The 19,541-nt window shown below is 38.3% G+C and overlaps 1 protein-coding gene across 3 annotated transcripts in view; it reads right to left on the bottom strand.

Annotated features, from left to right (window-relative positions):
* Window positions 1-18,857, bottom strand: part of phactr3b (phosphatase and actin regulator 3b) — a 38,190-nt gene extending 19,333 nt beyond the window's left edge. Inside the window, exons 1-8 of one of the 3 annotated variants that reach the window (XM_055160518.1) lie at window positions 18,643-18,857; window positions 7,759-7,917; window positions 7,580-7,654; window positions 7,351-7,488; window positions 6,409-6,642; window positions 6,119-6,326; window positions 5,151-5,347; window positions 1,266-1,419 (exon numbers count right to left, since the gene is read on the bottom strand). In XM_055160518.1, the coding sequence (XP_055016493.1) occupies window positions 1,266-1,419; window positions 5,151-5,347; window positions 6,119-6,326; window positions 6,409-6,642; window positions 7,351-7,488; window positions 7,580-7,654; window positions 7,759-7,917; window positions 18,643-18,751 (1,274 nt within the window). In that variant the 5' untranslated portion in view covers window positions 18,752-18,857. Of the gene's footprint in view, window positions 1-1,265; window positions 1,420-5,150; window positions 5,348-6,118; window positions 6,327-6,408; window positions 6,643-7,350; window positions 7,489-7,579; window positions 7,655-7,758; window positions 7,918-12,063; window positions 12,174-18,642 lie in introns of those variants that run through there. The other 2 variants (XM_055160520.1, XM_055160519.1) reach the window with 2 other exon arrangements.
* Between the last annotated feature and the right edge of the window lie 684 nt (window positions 18,858-19,541).

Genomic DNA, 19,541 nt, shown 5'->3' on the forward strand with positions numbered 1-19,541 from the left:
AAACAGTGGATGTGGTGGGTGAGATAATTGCATAAGCCCGGGAGCAAAACCTACCACTGTATTATTCATTAAACAAACAACCTGATCCCAGTGTAATAATCCTATTAAAGACACCATAATAACAGCCTTTACATAACACCACAAACACTTAGCATTCCTCTGCAGCTTTTCACAAAATCCTGTTGCAAACCTTAAAAAAATTTAATAAAATAAGACTGCACTACTAAAAAATATAAAAAGAAATATGTTTAAATTAAGTTTAGCTTTCACTTTCAACTCTGCTCTGAGATTAAATCTGAAGTATTTAAAATAACAAATAAAAAGTGCAAATAAAAGGTAAATAAAATCAATTAAAAAAAAAACTTTGTTAACTAAAAAGCGAGTGTCACAAAATTTCTCAAAACTATTGTCATATAAACATGTCTATAATCTGGCCATTTATCTGCCCCAAACTGCATTCACAACATTACAACTGCAAAAGTAATGAAGAAAGTGCTAAAACACAATGTATACAAAGACAGATAAAACTTATGAATCATTTAATTTAAAATAGTTTAATCTGCCTTTTTACTTATAAATGCCAAAAACTACTACGACACTATCGACCAATTAATTGACTAAATGACTAAAGGCCTACAGTCCTACAGTTTGACCAGAGAGCTGCATTCAAAATGAGTGAATCACAATTTCACAGTGATTTTACTAAAATAGCAGATCATTACCAGAATGAGATGTGCAGACAGAGTATCGTGACTAGCTCAATATTCACAAAGCTTGAACTATGTAAGAAAACTGAAAACATGAAAATGACTTTAAGGTGCATTGTGTAACTTTTCTGGTGGAGGGTCCGTCAAATACTTTTCTTCATAGTGGTGTTATTGCTCTCACTGGAATGTTTCACAGCATGGTATTAATGTTTTCTATCACTATGGAGACTAAGCCAGACCAAGTTACAGGTCAGATCTGTGGAGAGGCAACCCTGCACCCAGTTTTTCTAGATATTTCTGAGCAATAAAACCACCTGTAATTGAATAAATGTAATGTAGAGCTGTTTAATTCCATATTGTGGACCATTCTAAGCAGAGCAATGACATATCCATAGAAACAAGAAGGTGATGGACCCCCAACCAAAAAGTTACATAGTGCACCTTTAAGCTTTGGTGTTGGTGCAGGGATGGAGCACACATACATGGGATGACAGAGGAGGGTCAGGTCATGAGCAGCTTGTGGAGGGGGGAGGCTGATGTCCACACACAGCCACTCACTTGGCCAGCTTCATCTCGATCTGTTGCCTGATCTCCTGGCGCTCCTGGTCACTGCGTACGGGGAAGATATTGCGGTCCTCCAGCTCTTGTTTGCTCGGCCGGTTTCTCAGCTTCACGGCGAGCAGCTCTTTCCTCATTCTGCGTGGGAGTGTTCCTGTATTGAGGTTGAATAACAACAAAACACAGCTTCAAAAATGACAGTTATTATAATTATGATTTCACATAGACTCAGTGAACTCATGTTTTTCAGCACACGGGGAACTTTTGTACTGGCCCTTCCCAGAGACACTTGTCACTAACCTCAATTACTCACAACAATGAAACACTTCCACTCATGTTTTTTAATGACAGAAATACTCTAACTGTGTGTGAGAGGTGGTACAGTATTCCCATGGTATTTGCTATCTCAGAATGATAAAAAATTAACAAATTTAATTAAATTTGTTAACGATTATTAACGATTAACAATTTAACTCTGTAGGTGCCAGAGGTTTTTTCCTAAAACGTTTAATTTTGACAACCTTGTCTTGGTTTAGCCCTGGTTTAGCCCTTGTTAAGTCCTGGTTAAGTCCAAGTTTAGCCCTGGGTTAGTCCTATTTTCATCCTGGTTTAGAGTTGGTTTAATCCTATTTTCATCTTGGTTTAGTCCTGCTTTAGGCCTGGTTCAGTCCTGGTTTAGACCTGGTTCAGACCTGGTTTCGACCTGGTTTAGCTTGAATGAAATTTGACGCCCTATTTGGCAAAATCGTCTGTTTTATTCAGAGCGGCATCCTGTCAACAAGTCGACAGTGGCGCCTAGAGGGTTAAAACTAAATACATGTTTTGAAGGGGGAAAATTATTAAGAATTTGGCATGGAAATCATAATCAGTTGTCATAGAAAAGGCAATGAGGTATTAATAGAGTACCCGGTTGTCCATTTCTATCTCTGCTCCTTTAAAAATAGCTCTAAAATTGAAGTTTAAAACAATGTAATTCATCTTTAATAGTTTAATTGGCAAGGCTTTTTATAAAATTATTTAAAAGGCTATGTTTGTATTCAGTAGTTTAGGTAAGTCAGTTGAGAACACCTTCTAGTTTGCAAAGACAACCAGGCCAAGACGCAGAATACAAAAACTTGCAAATCAATTATGAAATAGTGAACCACAACACGAGACAGTGAAAGATTCGCAGAATGTCCAGTCACTTGCTGCAGAGAACTGCAAGAAGGAGCGGCCAAAAGCTGTTAAGGTTAATGTATCTGTTGGAGCGGAGTGTGCGGCTCTGTGGATGTGTAGCAGTGATCTGAGGTGGGACGGGGTTTTACTAATTAAAGACTTGTAAATGAACAATAAGCACTGGGTTTGTCTGCGGGTGTGGTGAGAGGGCCACTTCACAGGGGAGTAAAGTGTGCATTGGTGGGTGGTAAAAGAACTTAACTTCACTGTATTCTCATTTAGAGTTAAGTTAAGTAAGCTTTGTCACAGGTGCAAGTAGGTGTGTAACTAGCAGTTGTAACTACTATTACAAATAGCTTTTGATGCATATTATGTACTTTTACTTTGGTACAATTTTGGCAGTGGTATTTGTACTTGCAACTGAGTATCAAGAATTTTTGCATTGTAACTGTACTTTTACTTGAGTACAAATTCTCTCTGATCATTTCTGAAGTGATTATTACAGGTGATTATACGGATTATTGTTAATAAAGGGCCCATATTATGGTCTTTTCTGGTCTATGTTATAATGTTGTTTCCTCATCAAAAACATACATGCAGTTGTGTTTTGTTCACAAATGTTTAACACACACACCCTCCATATTTAGGAGTTCTTCTCTAAACAAAAAACACACTGTTCCACCTTGTGATGTCATGTTGTAATACAGGAAGTGCTTCACTGTGTTTTAAATTCCGAATACCTTCACTAGGATCATTTGGACAATTTCAGCCCTGGAATTGCCAGTCACTACAGAACTAAAGGTAAAATGGTAGATGTTACCTTGAAAACTACCACTACATGACATCACAAGGTGGAACAGAGCATTTTGAGCTTTGGAAATGTAGACAGACTAATAATAAAGGGTTATTCAAACATGTGGGAATGAAAATTAAACACAGCTCCAGGTATGGTTCTGAGGAGGTAACACTATTCTAACATGGCTTAAAGCTCACAAGAGATAATTTTGTGTAATATGGGACTTTTAAGCCATTCCAGTGAGGATTTTTAATTTATTAGGAAAGTTAGGTCATACACCCTGCAGAGAGATTAGGGGTTATTAAGGGACTATATTATTTTAGCTCAGCTCTCACCTTTAAAAACCCTTGAATCCAGGAATTGATTCAGAAACCCATTTGCCAACAGCAGGACTAAGGTAATGCGCAATAAAGTAATGATTTTAAGACAACCACTGTAGATCACTTCTGCTATTATTAGTATAATTTTCAGCACTGCCTACAACTTCTACTGTCAAAAGGTACAATTATTTACACCCAGTTCTCTTATTTAAACTTGAATATTGTGGTAGTATATAGGATTGCACCTATCAACTTTTTCAATTCTAATAATGATCACAATATTTTGGATTTAAGTATCTGCTGAGACTAAAAACAGCATTTAATTAAGGTAAAATAACATAAGACAAAACTGATCCAAAATATAGCTGTTATTTATGTCACAGGTTGTTATTATTATATTATATTGTGATGTGTGAGCTACTGTGTCCAAATAATTTCCCTTGTGGATCAATAAAGTTTGTCTAAGTCTAAGTCTCTAAGAACAGCTTTATGTAAACACAAATTCAAACATTATGAGACTTCCTGGGCCAAGTATGACCAGTAAATAGTCTTATTACATCAGTTTATTTGTCCAACCAGGATATCAGCTGAACCACTATTTGGAAACCTATATCCAATCCTGCTAATTTTTCAATTTCGGCACCAATGTGCAATACCAATATCAGATCGATGCATCCCTAGTAATATATACTGTAGGAATATATTATAGTAGAAAAAATTATAACAAAATTATTTTATTAACAATTTTACCCAAGTGCTGAGACACACTTTTTCTTGTCAGTCTGTACTATGTAAACATGTAAACATCTGTATTATGAAAACATCTGTGGCGGACTCTTTGCCTGGACGTATTCCCTTGGGTTGACAGACGTGCACGCTGACCGTCTCTGACCTACATGGAGGTCCAGGCAGAATTAGGGCACAGATGTGGACCAATGGGACTGTGAACACCACTGAGACACAGAAAATCTCCCACCGCGCTCCCAATGGAAACAGAGATTACGCAGAGTCCTTATGCACTGACAGCCAGCTTTAAGGTCAAACACCACGGACTAAACTAGAACTAAATCAAGTGTAAAACAGGTCTAAATCAGAGACTATAGAGGTCAGGACAACACAAGGCAAGTGTGTTTTAATTAAACCTTAAGTAAACAAGAACTAAATCGTAGTTTAAACCTTGACTAAAATGTGTACTATTATAATTCTGTAAAATTGGTTATTAAACAAGTTCATACTACACTAAATCCAGTGTTACTTTAAGTTTATCTGACAGGTTTCTGTTTGCTGGTACCAGTGATATTTGTCACTTATTTTATAAATATTTTGTCAAATAATACCTATGATTAGATAAGGTTTGGTTTGCTATAGGTAAAAAATGTTATGGAATTTCCTCCACTTATGTCATATCTGCTACCAATTTCCAACCAGAAAGTAAAATTATAAATGTCAAAATAGAAAAAAAAATAGGGCAAATGTAATATTGCTAGGTAGGTTTTAGTGAAATGAGAAGTCTAAACTCCAATGCACTTGAACATAACATTGTTTTCAGCAGAAAAGAGACCAGGCTACATATAGAGCTTTGTAGAGTCAGGTTTGTAGAGCACATGGACCTACCGGAGATCACAGAGTCGTTCCAGCTGTCCGGATCGCTTAAGTACTCATCCAGACGCCAGTTCTCCTTGTTCTCATCACATTCCTTCTTGTTATCTGGCTTCTGTTCACCGCTGTTCTGCTTCTCAGTGCTGGGGGTACGGGACAGCCGGCCCTCAAGACGCCGCTTGGGCGAAGAACGGACCTCTTTGGCCTGGAAACTGAGGAGATAACACAAGAAAGATGACCAAAGGCAATTGAAGTATTCATCACTGCCAATCTTACAATAATCATACAGCCAAAAAATGTGTCTGCACTATTTAACTTTTCTGGTGGGAATTTGCCACCTGCTTGAGTCCATGGATATTGTGTCTGTGAACGTATCTGTGGTGCTTTTAGTCAATTAGAATAGATCTTCAATGCTCAAATGACCTTAAAATCATGTATTCCTACTGTGAGTGGGCTTGCCTTTCTATAGATCTGACATGTAACTTAGCCTCCTCTGCTAGAGCCATAGTAACATCTCCATCTTCAAGTGGCGAACCCTCCACCAGAAAATGTACATAGTGCAATGTAACGCTTCAGTAAAACCAAGACAAATCCAAATATTAGTTTGAGAGAAAGTGACTGTGTTTGTGGTGAAATCCTTTGACCCACCAATAAGATATTTTTATAAGAAGATGAGTCAGCGTGTTTTCAGTAGTCGCTGCTATTAACACCACAGCTTGACTTTTAACAGTTATTACATAATGACTGGTGTGATTATTACTGGTTACATGGTTTGTTGTCTTTCTTTTTTTTTCAGTTCTTACTATTTTTCACTTACAGCTATTTGCTCTTCTCTTGTTTATATTGTGAAAATGTTCAAAAAAAAGAACAACTAAGAACAACTTATGACCAAAATAAAAATCAAAGAAAACACAACAACGCATCTAAAATACTATAAGGACACATGTGACAGGACCAGAAAGAGAGAAGTGTGAAAGCAGCACCTGTCCTGCCTGTGTTTGGTAGCCAGGGCCCGGTGCAGCTCTTCTATGATGCAGCTGGGTGGTAGCTGTGGGTTCAGCGCCCCCAAGTGGGGAGAGCCAGTCGGTGTGGAAATGCGGCCTCTCAGTAGTGAACCATGAGGGTCTTTGGGTAAAGTAAAGTTTCTGGGTAAAGTGGCTGGAGATTTCTTAACTGGCACGGGGGGAGCAGCTGTAAATGTAAGTTACGTAAGTTACGTGCGACCTTTATACACATATTATGCCAATGAAATCAGTATGCTTTAACCACTGACCATCTAAGCTGCCTAGTCTGGGAAGCAGTTTGACTGGGAAGGTTGGAGGAGGTGGGGTGCTTGCTCGTCTCTGAGGCTGTACCACTACGACTTCTTGTTTGACTTCAGTTGACTCTGCTTTGCCCACCGGGAGCTCTTCACTTGGGTCGCTTATGGTGGTGCAGTCATCTTCACCGTCTACTGTGGGACTGGGATCTGCCATGGTCCTTGTGTCTGCCTCTGTCACATCTTGTACTGTAAAAAATAGAGGTGTGCTGAGGGTGGGTTACTGTAAAGACTCTGGCCCCATCTAGTGGACAAACTAAAATGGCTTGATGACTAGAATAACTAGACAACCCAATGATAAGAAATGATTATTAGTGTGTGTTTACATTCCCAAGAGAAATGTCATTATCAAAAGCATCTGCGATCATCAAAGTTGTAACTGATGTATTTATAAGAAAACAACTCTTTCAATCCTTTACACTATTATTTCATTTCATTTTTTCATTACTTGTAAACTTTGCATCATTTTCGTAGTCAAAATGTGCATGTTGTTGAATGTGGAAATATGGAGTGTGATGTTGAAAGAATGAATAGGACAATGCATGGTTTGACTGTAAAAGGGTGGATATTTGAATGCATTTTAATTGTTAAACTGCCTGGAGACTGCAGATGGAAACTAGATTTCACTAAATATGGTGTAAAGCAGCTTTTCTTTTATGAGATTAATGTGTTCATACATGGCCCCTCTTAATATAAATCCCAACAGGTGTAATGATTTACATGGTTTTTCAGTAATCTGATGACTCCAGAAATTAGATAATGATCAGATTTTGTGTGTGTATATAAACATAGCCACAGTTTTATGTTTAATTATATGTTGAACTACGGAGACCTTTAGTAGTTGAAGTGAGTAGCTGAAGTCTGGTAAAGCAGTAGCCAGTCTAATCAGTGGTGTACCTGTGGAGCCCTCCAGATCACTGCCCAGCTCATCGTTGGTACAGGCCAGAGGGGCTACAGGCTCCTCGTCCCGCTCCTCTTCATCCGAATGTGTGGGTGTGTCTGCATCCTCCTCACCATTGGCCCCACACTGAAGATCTGACATTGCATAAAATACACACAAGGGCAGTGGTCAGTCCTTCATTAGAGGAAGAGGTTTGAAGTAGTTCATAAGTGAGTTACGCTGCACCTGTCTCCGCCTCCCCAGGACTTTGCTTAAGAAAATCATCTCTTTGCTGTCTCAGAGCTGTCTTCTTATCCACAGCTAAAACAACAAACAATTAAGTATGGACCTCATCTATAGAGAGTTTTCTATTGTAAAGTGCATTTATTTAGTTGAACTTCAAATGATCATAAAACCAAACAAACCTGCAGCCGGCTTCAGCTTCTCGTTCTTCTTTTTCCTCCATTTCCAGGGTTTGAAGATGCGTCCGAGGCTGGCCAGTTTACTATTGCGTCGGACTGGAGGTGTACGAACCCCTGAGACAAGGCACCCTGAGTGCAGCGACCTATGCTGGTCCATCACATCTATAACAAAAACACAGTTGTTCAATGTGTATTTTATAGTAGTGCTGTAGCTTACATTTGAAGAAAAAGAGCTCTTATTATTTGGTTCAAAATCACTGACATCTGTATAGGGGCCCTCAGAATCTCATAACACATGTTCTTAAATTTAGACAGCAGGTAGCTTTAAAGTCCACTTACAGTAAATATGCCCAAGCTGTTAATATTTTTATATGAGCCTAATTCTGGAAAAAAGTGAGTGTTGAGGAAAATACTGTGACTCACATGGTTTGAGGGGAGTGCCTACAAAAATGCAGACAGTGCTTTGTTGCTGGTCAAACCAATGCCACAGTAAATCCCATTTCTAAAGGCAGTGAGCTCTGCACACTGCACATGTAAAGCATTCACTTTCATTGATCCAACACTACTGTATTTGAAGCAGCAGCTTGTCTAGTTAAAGTACCAGGAATCCACTCTCGTTTGACACTAATGGCATCTGCACTGCCCTTGTGTCTCTGGCCACAGTATGTGTGTATTATAGACACTGTAAGAGAAACATTTCCATGTCATGCTGCTGTCCTCAAAGAGAAACAAATACATACCCTACAGACCCAAATATCTCTTTTAAATCTCTTAAAAATGTTTGTCACATATTCATCACATGTGTTTATTTCAACAGTATAGGACTTGGTGCTAATTACTCTTTTGATCATGCCCAAAACTAGAAATTATTTTCTTTTTAAAGCTTTCAGGGGTTATTAGCCTTCTGTTTTCTGATTTACAGAAACACTCTGTAACTTTCTTACATGTGATATGCAGGAACGTCTTGGAGGTACTGTACCATTTCAGACACACAACTGAAGACGCATAATTTGTGACTCTACTGAATAAAATAAACACTGTGATCAGATGGAGTGTAAGACAAGAGCCAGTAAAGATTGGTAAAGCCAGCAGCTGGAGTGACCCCCCACTGCTCATCCCCGTCTGTCCAAAGGATATCAAAGCTGTTTACACTTAGGCTTAGACAAACTTCATTGATCCACAAGGGAAATTATTAGGACACAGTAGCTGACACATCACAAAATAATATAAAAACAGAGAGCAAATATATAAATGGTAATAATAAATTCAAGTAGCAAAAATAGCAACAGACTGGTGTCAAATAAGATGTGATTATACAAATGTACATGTATAATTAAGTTATGTTTAATGAGCAGCAAAAATATTTTATATTTGAAGGGACATGTGGTCACTATGTTCCTGTTTGTACTGCTGTGTGTGCAACTGTCTTAATTACCTTTAAGCGTAGGCTTCAAGTGCTGTAACCAATCAAGTGTTTAGACTATAGAGCAGGGGTTTCAAACTCATTTTGGTCCGGAGGCCGTATCCAACCTACTTTGATCCCAAAGGGGCCGGATCAGAAAACTCATGGCATATATACTCAAAAATAGCAATAAGTTCAAATATTTGTGCAGAGAAATGCAAATCTATGACAGAAATCTTTTTTAATTGATGAACTCTTTCTTTTACAAAATATTATAATATCATGAACAACCTGAAACTTTAAGAAAAATGCAATTTCAACACAATATTTTAACAATAACTTGTATGCAAATAGGAATAAGTCAGTTTTTCTTGGAAAATCCTGCACTCGGCTCCACTTTTCTCATTTTTGACATTTTGCTGATGAGGGTGTCACGGTCAACAGTCAAAACGATCGTCCTTTAAGAGCATTTGGAAAGAGACAAGTCTTCATTTGTGCTGCTCTGGTGGGAGGGGCCACGCACAGAGACTCTGGAGACGCTGCTACGCTAAGCAACGCAGAAAATTACCAATATTTTAATAGAAAATATAATTAAAATATTTTAGAAGAAAATCAACCGAGGGCCAGATTAAAGGTCTTGGAGGGCCGGATACGGCCCCGGGCCTTATGTTTGACACCTGTGCTATAGAGATTGTAAAGAAGTGGACTAAGGGAGTGTGACGTCACCTATAGCATTCGACTCCAGTCAAACGAAGCTCACAAGGTTAACAGTTATGGGGCGAATTTGGAGTTCCATGTTCAGAATAGTAATTTATTTACAGACAAAATAGCGAAGTAAAAACACCAGCGTCATGCAGAGTGGGTTAATACAAACATTTTAAGACAAAAATAACAAGGTTCACAGCAGCATTTACAGAGAGAGGGGTGACAATTGCTCAATATAAAGTCAATTAAGAGTCAATGGAGCCAGAAGCGTCCCCATGTTCACTTCCTATTTGGAACGTGGCTGCTAGTGGATTACCTATGTCCATTTATATATACAGGTTTAGACTGACAATCAATGGCCACTGGCTTGAGCGTGTTCAGCAAGTTTAGCAGTGTAGAAGCATCACAGAGATGGGAGAGCACAGCATAGAGAAAAAGAGAGAAAAAGTCTCCTTGGAGAAGAGACAGAAATAGGCCCTCCTACACGGTCTGACTCCAACCCAACAACAAGCTGACACTACAGGGAGCTTCAGCTGAGCAAAACTGTGCATGCAACCAACCACCACAATCTGCAAAACACATTTAGCTCCATAACCAATACCAATAACTCAACATCTGCCAACATTTATATAATTATGCCTTATTTGACATGAGTCTCTTGCTATTTTTGTGACTTATTTTTTATTTATTATAACAATTTACATTTTTGCTCTTTGTTGTTATAATATATTATAATGTGTAAGCTACTGTATAATTTCCCTTGTGGATCAATAAAGTTGATCTATTTCTATTTCACAAGAAGGTTATAAGGATCAGTACATCTTCTTCAAGTTAAACAAGTAAAAAGATAAAAAAAAAATACACCAAATAAATTGCTTCAATGAATGTGTTTATAGTGTAGTTTATATGGTATACAAACCTCACAACTGCAGACTACATATAGGCCTACGAAAGCTTGGACGATATTTTTGGGGATCAGTATTTATTGTGTGTACTTTTTCTTTGCACTACTGGGAATTTTTTATTATTATTATTTTTAATAAGATTTGAGCAGTAAAAGGTTAAATTAATGACTATGTATGACTCATTACAAATGCAAACTAAGTACTGAAAGAGTTTTATTCTGCTGTTTATTTATTGCAGCTCATAGTTTTTGTTTCAACATTATCGTTTATCATCTATATTTACTTTAGCAATATATTGTACTTCAAAATGTATTAGCGTGACGGGCTTAGCTACACATAACTTAGCAGATAATGCCAACTGCTCCACTATTTACACTCTGGTGCAGATAACAAGGCTGCCCAGAATGCAAATCTGAACTTAAACTGCAAGTCAACCAGCAGATAATAGCAAAACCCCAAACAACAAGCTGCTTTAGTATCCAAACAGAAAAGACTTTTGTTTAGATAAGTCACCCAGGGGCTCTGTAACAACTGCCCACAACAGTAGGCAGACCATTTGTCTGAATTGTGTCGCCGTGGCTTTGATGTGCATATGAGGAATTCAGGTCAAGCGTGCAGCGAGTGTAGCAGCACGCCCAGGGTCAGGCTGCTGTTGCCATGGTTACTGCGGTGGATGCTGCAGAAAGGGCCCTCGGAGGCAGAAAATCACCACAGCAAAAGGAATGGGGAGTTGCTGGGTGGAAGGGAAGGCTGTTGCCACACAGAAAGATGGAGAGCTGTAGCCAATTACAAACGCCCATGTAATGTGTATCAGCTGCTGTATTTTTCATCACTGACTTGCGTTCAAATATTTATCAGGCTGGGACTTACACATTATATTACAAGACTTACAAAGACTTACAAGTTAAAACTATGACAAACTGTCAAGAAACCTCATGTCATCATTATCTACAACATAATTATTAGTATCATCTCTTGGTTATTGTTGTAAAACCTGACAGTAGAATTACTACTAATTTCAAAGTTCCATTTACAGTTCTGCTCAGGAAAAGTGAACAAATGGCATGATCATTTCTTGGTAGTACAAACTTATCTTACTTTTAATTGCATGTATTTTGCAAAGTTGGAAGTTTGAATAAACTGAAATTGAAAAATTAAATAAACTGAAATAAAATGAGCACATGGCCTTGATATCTGTAACTACACAATTTAGGAAAAGCACAAACTAAGAAACGCTCAACATGTAACGCGGGATATAGTAACATAACCCAAACATCTGTCAGGGGTTGCACTTACCTACCCATGGACTGACAGCAAAAATCCCAGCTCTGCAAAAAGCTATCCACAAATGCACAATGTTCACAAACAAAATACACAAAGACCCTGTGTTGCTGAACCGACCCACACTGAACTAGTCTGCTCATGTAGCTTTCATAGTGCTGCTGTCTCCGCTCCAGTGGAGATTGGAAACTGGGAGGGGACAGATGTAAAGAGAGAGCGACTGCATCTGCGCCCACTGCTTGCGCTCGCTGCCATGTGGACCCCGCCCCGTGTGCTCCGCGCGGGAGGAACGGATGTAAACCAAGAGGCACACTTTAAAACCTCCACTGTAACAGTAGTGGGTGGATGGATCAACATTAACCCTCAACTGTTTCATAGCCTAATATCAAGATACTCAGTAGCTGAGTGGCTATTGAAATATGAAAGTTAAAGTTTCATATGCACTGTAAAAATACAGAAAGTAGTTGTGGGTACTATTGAAATCTATTTAAATAATAAATATAACAAATAATTATTTTTCTGTGTTCTGCATTGAATCTATGAGTTTTGCTTTCTAAAAAGCAAAACTGAATAGGCTCCATAATGTGTGCAACATTACTTCATGAAAAAATAAAACTTGGAAGCATCAACAAGTGAATCTGTTTCCCATTTAACAATTATTAATAATTCACACATCCGCTGTGTAATGTGATTTTCAACACAAACAAAAGTGCTTGCACTGTTCGTTGAGTGACTTTGCCCCATACAGTCCATCAGTACACACAGTATTAATAATTCAGCCTACATGAGCTGGTGTGTAAACAAAGTGTTTGTGGTTGAGATCAATCTATGTAAAAGCCTGGTACTTAAACTGTAGAAGGGCTGACTTCATCACAGATGATAAAAGTCAATGTCTGAATCTGTCCACAGGGACACACACTAGTCAGAGAGCATCACATTCAATATTACCTGTCCCTCACAATCTACAGGTCAGAGATAAACAGAAAACTACTATTAAAATTATTATTATTACTTATTTATTTGGTGGGGGCAGTGCATGTTGAACATCTAAACACACAGAAGCAATCTGCTAATTTTCATCTACAATTAATCAACAATGCAAGCAAGGTGGGTGGAGTGTCTTGCCCAAGGACACAACAACAGGTTGCACAATTTTTTTTCAAGTTCATAAACATCACACAATGACAACGTGTTGATGATGCTCTTTTCTCTGATGTGTTGATTCATGCAGTTGGAGTCAATGAACTGTGGCAGACCAGCTGCAAAAGGAGAAGCCTTAGAGTTCCACTGAATAACAATTCTAAATGTGCAATGGAATCAGTCAATTACATATATTTGAGGTATTATAAGAATGACTTATAGTAGTAATATTGTGTGTGGCCAAAGCCTATGTGGGCGCATTAGAGAAGCAAGATCTATCGGTATCAGTGGGGAAACCCATGGAAAGTAAAAATATAAAATGTTGTATTGAGGCAGTCCACTTTGAACCTTTTCAGGGTATATAAGTGATCATACTGCCTCTCTGTTTGACTGCCTCAGCTCTTAACACTGTGCAGACAAAGAGATCAGCTGCAGGAGGCCCTGTTGTGTTCACAAGTACAACATACTGCTTTTACTGTGCTCTGAAAAGAATTAGGTCAGCACATGCAACGCTCATACAAGATACGTTATGTGTAAATGTCCGCATGGCTTAAGTCAAGGGGCTTTAATCACAGGTTTGTTGCTGGGTAGATTTCACCAATTCCTCTCAGAAGACTTAAAAATATATAGTTTACCCTGGTAAGTGTGCATACTACCATAATGTCATATGGCAAAAGAATAAATTCATGAAACAACATGACATGATGACAACATGATGGCATCATGAGCTTTAATTGAGGGCACAAGTGGAAATGGTGCATAGACACATTTGGACTGATTCATTCATAGCCTGGTTCTGATATTAACAATGAACATGGCAGTAAGTGCAGGCGTGAAGTAGTGACATGTTCAGAGAGGACAGATTGTTTGGTTGATGGGGGAGGGGAGAGTTGCTTACAGGCGAAGGGGGATGCAGTTTCACCAGTTCAGTTAATACTACTGTTAATTCAGCAGCGCACAGCTTTGCCTTCCCTCCTTATATTTGTTACTATTAATTCTGATTAAAATCTTTTTCATTTTAAATATGAAATGTTTAAATTTCCCTCAGCTGAATTAAAGCTATATCTTATGGACACATACAAAAGATACACAAGGATTCAAGAGATAAGACATTTGAAGCAGTAAAATAATTTGTACTGAAAGTTGTGCTAGCATCTGTCTTTCATGATATTTTCTGTGAGATAATTATGCTCAAAACTACTTCTGATGCCAATTTTACAAATATTTAAATTTTTGAGTATTTGCAGGATTGTTAAGATGCACAAGCATATTCTCACCCAGTGAGGCATTGCTGCTTAAATTGGGCGCTGTAAGATTATTTCAAATTCTTCATGGGCTATTTTCTAATCTATGTTATAATGTTGCTTCCTCATAAAAATATACATCGAGTTTTGTTTCATTCACACATTTTTAACACACAAACCCTGCATATTTAGTTCTTCTCTCAGAAAATACTTTGTTCCACCTTTTGATGTCATGTGGTAATACAGGAAATACGCCACTATGTTTTTAAACTCCATACATCTTCACTAGAAGAATTTGGATAATTTCAGACCTGAAATTGCCAATCTCTACTTAACTAAAGGTAAAAGGTAGGCTAGCTGTTAACTTAAAAACTAACACTGCATGACATCACAAGGTGAATCAGAGTATTTTGATTTTTGGAGATGACTAATAAACCAGGATTCACTCAAACAAGGGTGAATGAAATATAGCTCCTGAATCCATTTTGTGTAGGCTAATATATGATCCTTAAAGTGTATATGACAGGTTAGAGTACTTTTTCACAAAAACATAGTTGACATCATTATATTTCAGATTTTACAAAAAAAAAAAAAAAAAAAAAAAAAAAAAAAAAAAAAGCCTGTCTTGTTATTTTCATTCTGGTGACGTTTATTTTACTTCCTGTTGGACGCGGGCAGCATAACTGTTACCTAGCAACCATAATGTTAACAAGGACCTTATGTGTCTGCACTATAGTTATGATTCAACAAATAAATAGGTGGCAACAGCTTTATTTTGTTAAATCATGTTAAATCTTTCCGAAAAATGTGTTCCTTGGTCATAAATTGTACTAATTTTTCTACTTTTCTTCAAAACTTTTTCCCACAAACTGCCACTTACCTGATGTAAAATTATGACAACTGTTTACCATAGTTACTATCCAACTAAACCAACAAAATGAGAAAAACATGAAACCCATCTGCATTGTCATATGCACTTTAAATCATCCTGAGAGGCAGGGCACAAAATAGTCAGATGACCCATAAAAATAACATATGTGCAAAGAACGTGACTCTTAGCCCCTTAGAAATCTGGCCTTATTGACATTAAACACCTAGGCCTAACTAAAATAACAAAAACTGAAACACTTGGAGTACAGATGAATGGCTGGGCTCTCTGTGAAGCTCAGACTCAATAGTTTTAGTAGCTGATGTCTGGGGGGATTGTTTGATAATCGATAGACAGTAGATTAAACATATGTTGGTTCTAACAATGCCCATGTCAAAGCTGAAACATATCTTGCTAAAAATGTGATTTATGGACAAGGTTAAGTCTTTTTTTGAATTTTAGGTTTGTTTTTTATTTTTTTTATTTGTGGGTTTGGAGTAAAAACTGGTCTAGATTCACCCCAGAAGGATTAATTTGACTGAAAATAAGGGGTGTTAAAGTTTTTCATTCATGTTTCAAAATAAAGTTTCAAAATAAGTATTCAGAATGTCCTGTTATGAAAGGAAACTAATAAAGCTAATGTATTAGATTTGCTCTGACAAGTTTTTAAATTTACAGTAAATCAAATAATTCAAATTCAGAGTGAATGTGACTGACTATCCAAAGTTACAGTTAAATCTTATGATCTTTCTTGTTCTTAATACTTATGTACAACTACTAACAGCTTATTTATTAATTAAATAAAAATTGTAAGCTTGTAATTATAAGCTAAAAAAATCTGTTTTACGCTGTAAAACTAAGTACTACTCTACTACAAACAGTACATTCTAACGAGGAACAGAAAACTGTTTTGTATTGGCTGGCGTGCTTTAACACGTGGTGAAGGCTGACATCATGTGCAGTGCAGTCAGTACGACCCAGGGACGTCTTTGCTTTGCTCACAGTGGCAAGGGAGATGAGTTGGCATAAAATAGCAATGGTGCATTTGAATTAGTGACTACATCCTCAATAATCGATGTAAGTCGAGGGGTAACTGACTGAGCAAACTATTACTGCCTCAGCAAAGTCACACTTTCATTTATAGTCCCACATTAGAGTCAAATGTTAGAGCAGGGCTCCACATTAATCACCCGGTGCCTGCATGGCCAAGCTGAATCCTTTATCTACAGTTTTCAGGTGCACAGTTTGCAAATGTAAAATGGAGTAGTATCAAGTACTCAGGGTTGTTTTCACCAGCCTTATCATATTAATTGGTCCAGTTTTAAACTGACTTTTGGGTAAAAATAAGCTGTTCTGTAAATTGGCCTATGCCTTTATTTTATACTTGGCCATGTGCAAAACAATAGCACGCATTTAGGTGAGGTTAAACACATACTAGGTATATAATATAACAAACAAGCATTTTCAAAGTAGCCTTTCTACAAACAAGCAATGACAACAAAGGTTCAGACTGAATACAGCAGAGCCAGAAAGGGTTCATGTAGCTCAGGCAGACAAACATTCATACCTTTAAAACATTTGTTTTAAATCATAGGCTTAATGCAATTATAAAAAACAACACTATCACGTGAAATACATATTCAAGTGTCCTCTGCATTTGACCCTTCAATCCAGAAACCTGCCAGGAACAGTGGACTCTGCAGTGCTGCAGTCTCTAGATCTAGAGGTGTTTTGTCAGGACCACCACAGATGGAGGACTTTACCTGTGGTAGTTATGATTTGACCTGTGGTGCGTTCTGGGTTGATGGAGGAAACCACAGAGCCTGAAAGAACCCTAACAGGACACGTGGAGAAACTCACATAAATGCTCACGCAGCCAGGAAAGTCATACCCAGACCTTTTTTCTATGAGATGAGACTGCTAGTTTTAGCAGCATAATAAAACTGAAATGTAAAAAGAGTAAAAATGGCATTTTAAGACATATTATTTGTAAATATTCTATAACTATAAGCCTTTGTAGGCTATCTCATGTAGTCATGGATACTGAGTGAGTTCTCCTCTTAATCATAGTTGGAAACATTATAGGCTCACCAGGCTGAGGTAAAACAGGCACATTTTCATCTGTATCTGTGTGACAAATACTTACAAATTAGATTTAAAAAGAAAGCAAACAAAGCAGTCCTCTAAGTGATGCCTCATGAGTTTCACTGTTACGTAACCATAACAACCATAACAACCACAACAACGTGACAAGAAAACAAATTCCTCTCATTGGCAGAATACAGGGAGGAGTGTGCTGCAGAATACATAGACCCTAAATTTGTAAAACATATTTCACAAATTGAAATCATGTTGCTTTTGTCAGTTTGATTTGGTTTATAGCTCAGTTTATGCTAATATCTCTTGAATGGCATGAATGTTGTACCATTGCTTGAACACAGCTCAGCAAAAGACTGAGTACAGGCAGCTCCTGCTGCAGAGGTCACTTTTAAACAAAAAAAAAAATATTGTACAGAGCAGCTTGTTACGGTTATACGTTTGCTCATCTCTTACATTATGGGTTGTATCAATAACTAATTCCTTCTGGCCACTCAGCTTCCTTGTAGCTTTCTTTGTAAGTCTGTGCTCTCCTTTTTCTAACCCCTCTTGTCATAGATCAGTCTATTCCTTTAAGTCTTTCTCAGTCTTTCCTTTTCCTTTCGGTACACATGTTGATGCAAGAACATGGAACCTGAGTGGCTGCAGTGGCACTAATGGTGAGCCCAGCGAGCTGCCTCCAAGTCTCTACAGCTGGAAAGAAGTGTTGCCTTCTTCTGTGAAATCACCATGGCAACAATCTATAGCCTCTCCTTACATCCAGCACATACCCCGATGTCCACGTTTAACAAAAAACGACCTACGGCCAGGAAATGAAGGTATTATTACACTGTTTGTGGAAAATGTGGTAGAAATCAGTTTGACATTGAAGGTTGAGAATATGACGGATCGTTACACAGGAACTTGAATGGACTAATCTGTCAAACAGAATAATAATAAATAAAACCAGCTGACATGCCACATTACGCCTCCCATGCTGTCCTTATGCTTAATCTGTCGATTATCTCCTGCGAAATCAGTAGGTCCTTGTAAGGAAAGTAGCCTAGTCTTAATGACGCACGTTTACAACAGCGCCTACGTTTTGCGCATATAAATGAACCTGAATCAAGAAAAAATCCCTGTTAAATAGGCTGTAGCTGTGTCCTTCACATGTGGCCACCACCATCACCGTGTGTGACCCTGTGTACACGGCGTAAGCAGAAGCGTGCGCACATGACAGGTGTCACTCGAAGCGTTTTTGCTCACCTTCTCTGTGCGTCTCAGCCAAGCGGAGCTCGGGGATGCTGCTCGGGTCACTCTGAGACCGTCCCCTCTGCAGCACACAGTCCTCCCCCAGCCCGTCCGAAGAGGCCATGGTGGAGCAAAGATGCGATAGGGATAGAAACCAAGGTCACACTAGCGTTTAAAAAATTATAATAATAAAAAATACTGGAGCTAATTGAGTGTGGCTTGTGCTGGATGGCCGCAGCTCCCGCTCCCCGAGAAGCTGATGGGGAAATCCATTACGCGCGCAGCATCGTGACGCCTTCACGTACTCCCTGTTAACCCTTGTGGTCAATGCAGTACTACTATGATTGTGAATCAACTTAATTAAGAGCCTTTAGTTGATGCGGATAACATTTTTTTTTAGCGTAGGCCTATGCACGTGCTCTCAGCACAACAGGTAAACAGGCAGCCATTAGAATAGGCATCTAAGTAAGACGCTGATGTTTATGTTATTAAATTATTGTTAGCCTTATTTTGAGAATGGGGGTTGATATTTTAATAGACCCATGAACTTTTAACAACAAGCCTTCCCCTGACAAGCTCAGTGAGCAGTGAAGACACATAAGCCTAAGTATTAGTTTTGATCGCCCTCTTTCGGCGAGAGAGGCCATTGACGCCTCGGGCACAGGGCCAGCCTACTTCTCTCTGATCTGTGGCACCTGGATATGTTGAGGCTTCCATTAGATTGTTTTTTACCATAACAAAATAGACAGCTGTATGGTGAGGGCCGTAAAAAGTGTAAATACTAAAGATGGAATCTGTCTTTGATCCACAGAAGGAGCGGGACATATTAGTATAACTGGTTGGATAACTGTCCGGGAACATCTTCATTGACGCTGTTGTTTAAGTTAAAAAATTACTGTTGTTTGTATCAAAAC

This window comes from Boleophthalmus pectinirostris, unplaced genomic scaffold, assembly GCF_026225935.1.
Source record: "Boleophthalmus pectinirostris isolate CB_2022bp ecotype Guang Dong unplaced genomic scaffold, ASM2622593v1 HiC_scaffold_3, whole genome shotgun sequence".
Classification (NCBI taxonomy): domain Eukaryota; kingdom Metazoa; phylum Chordata; class Actinopteri; order Gobiiformes; family Gobiidae; genus Boleophthalmus; species Boleophthalmus pectinirostris.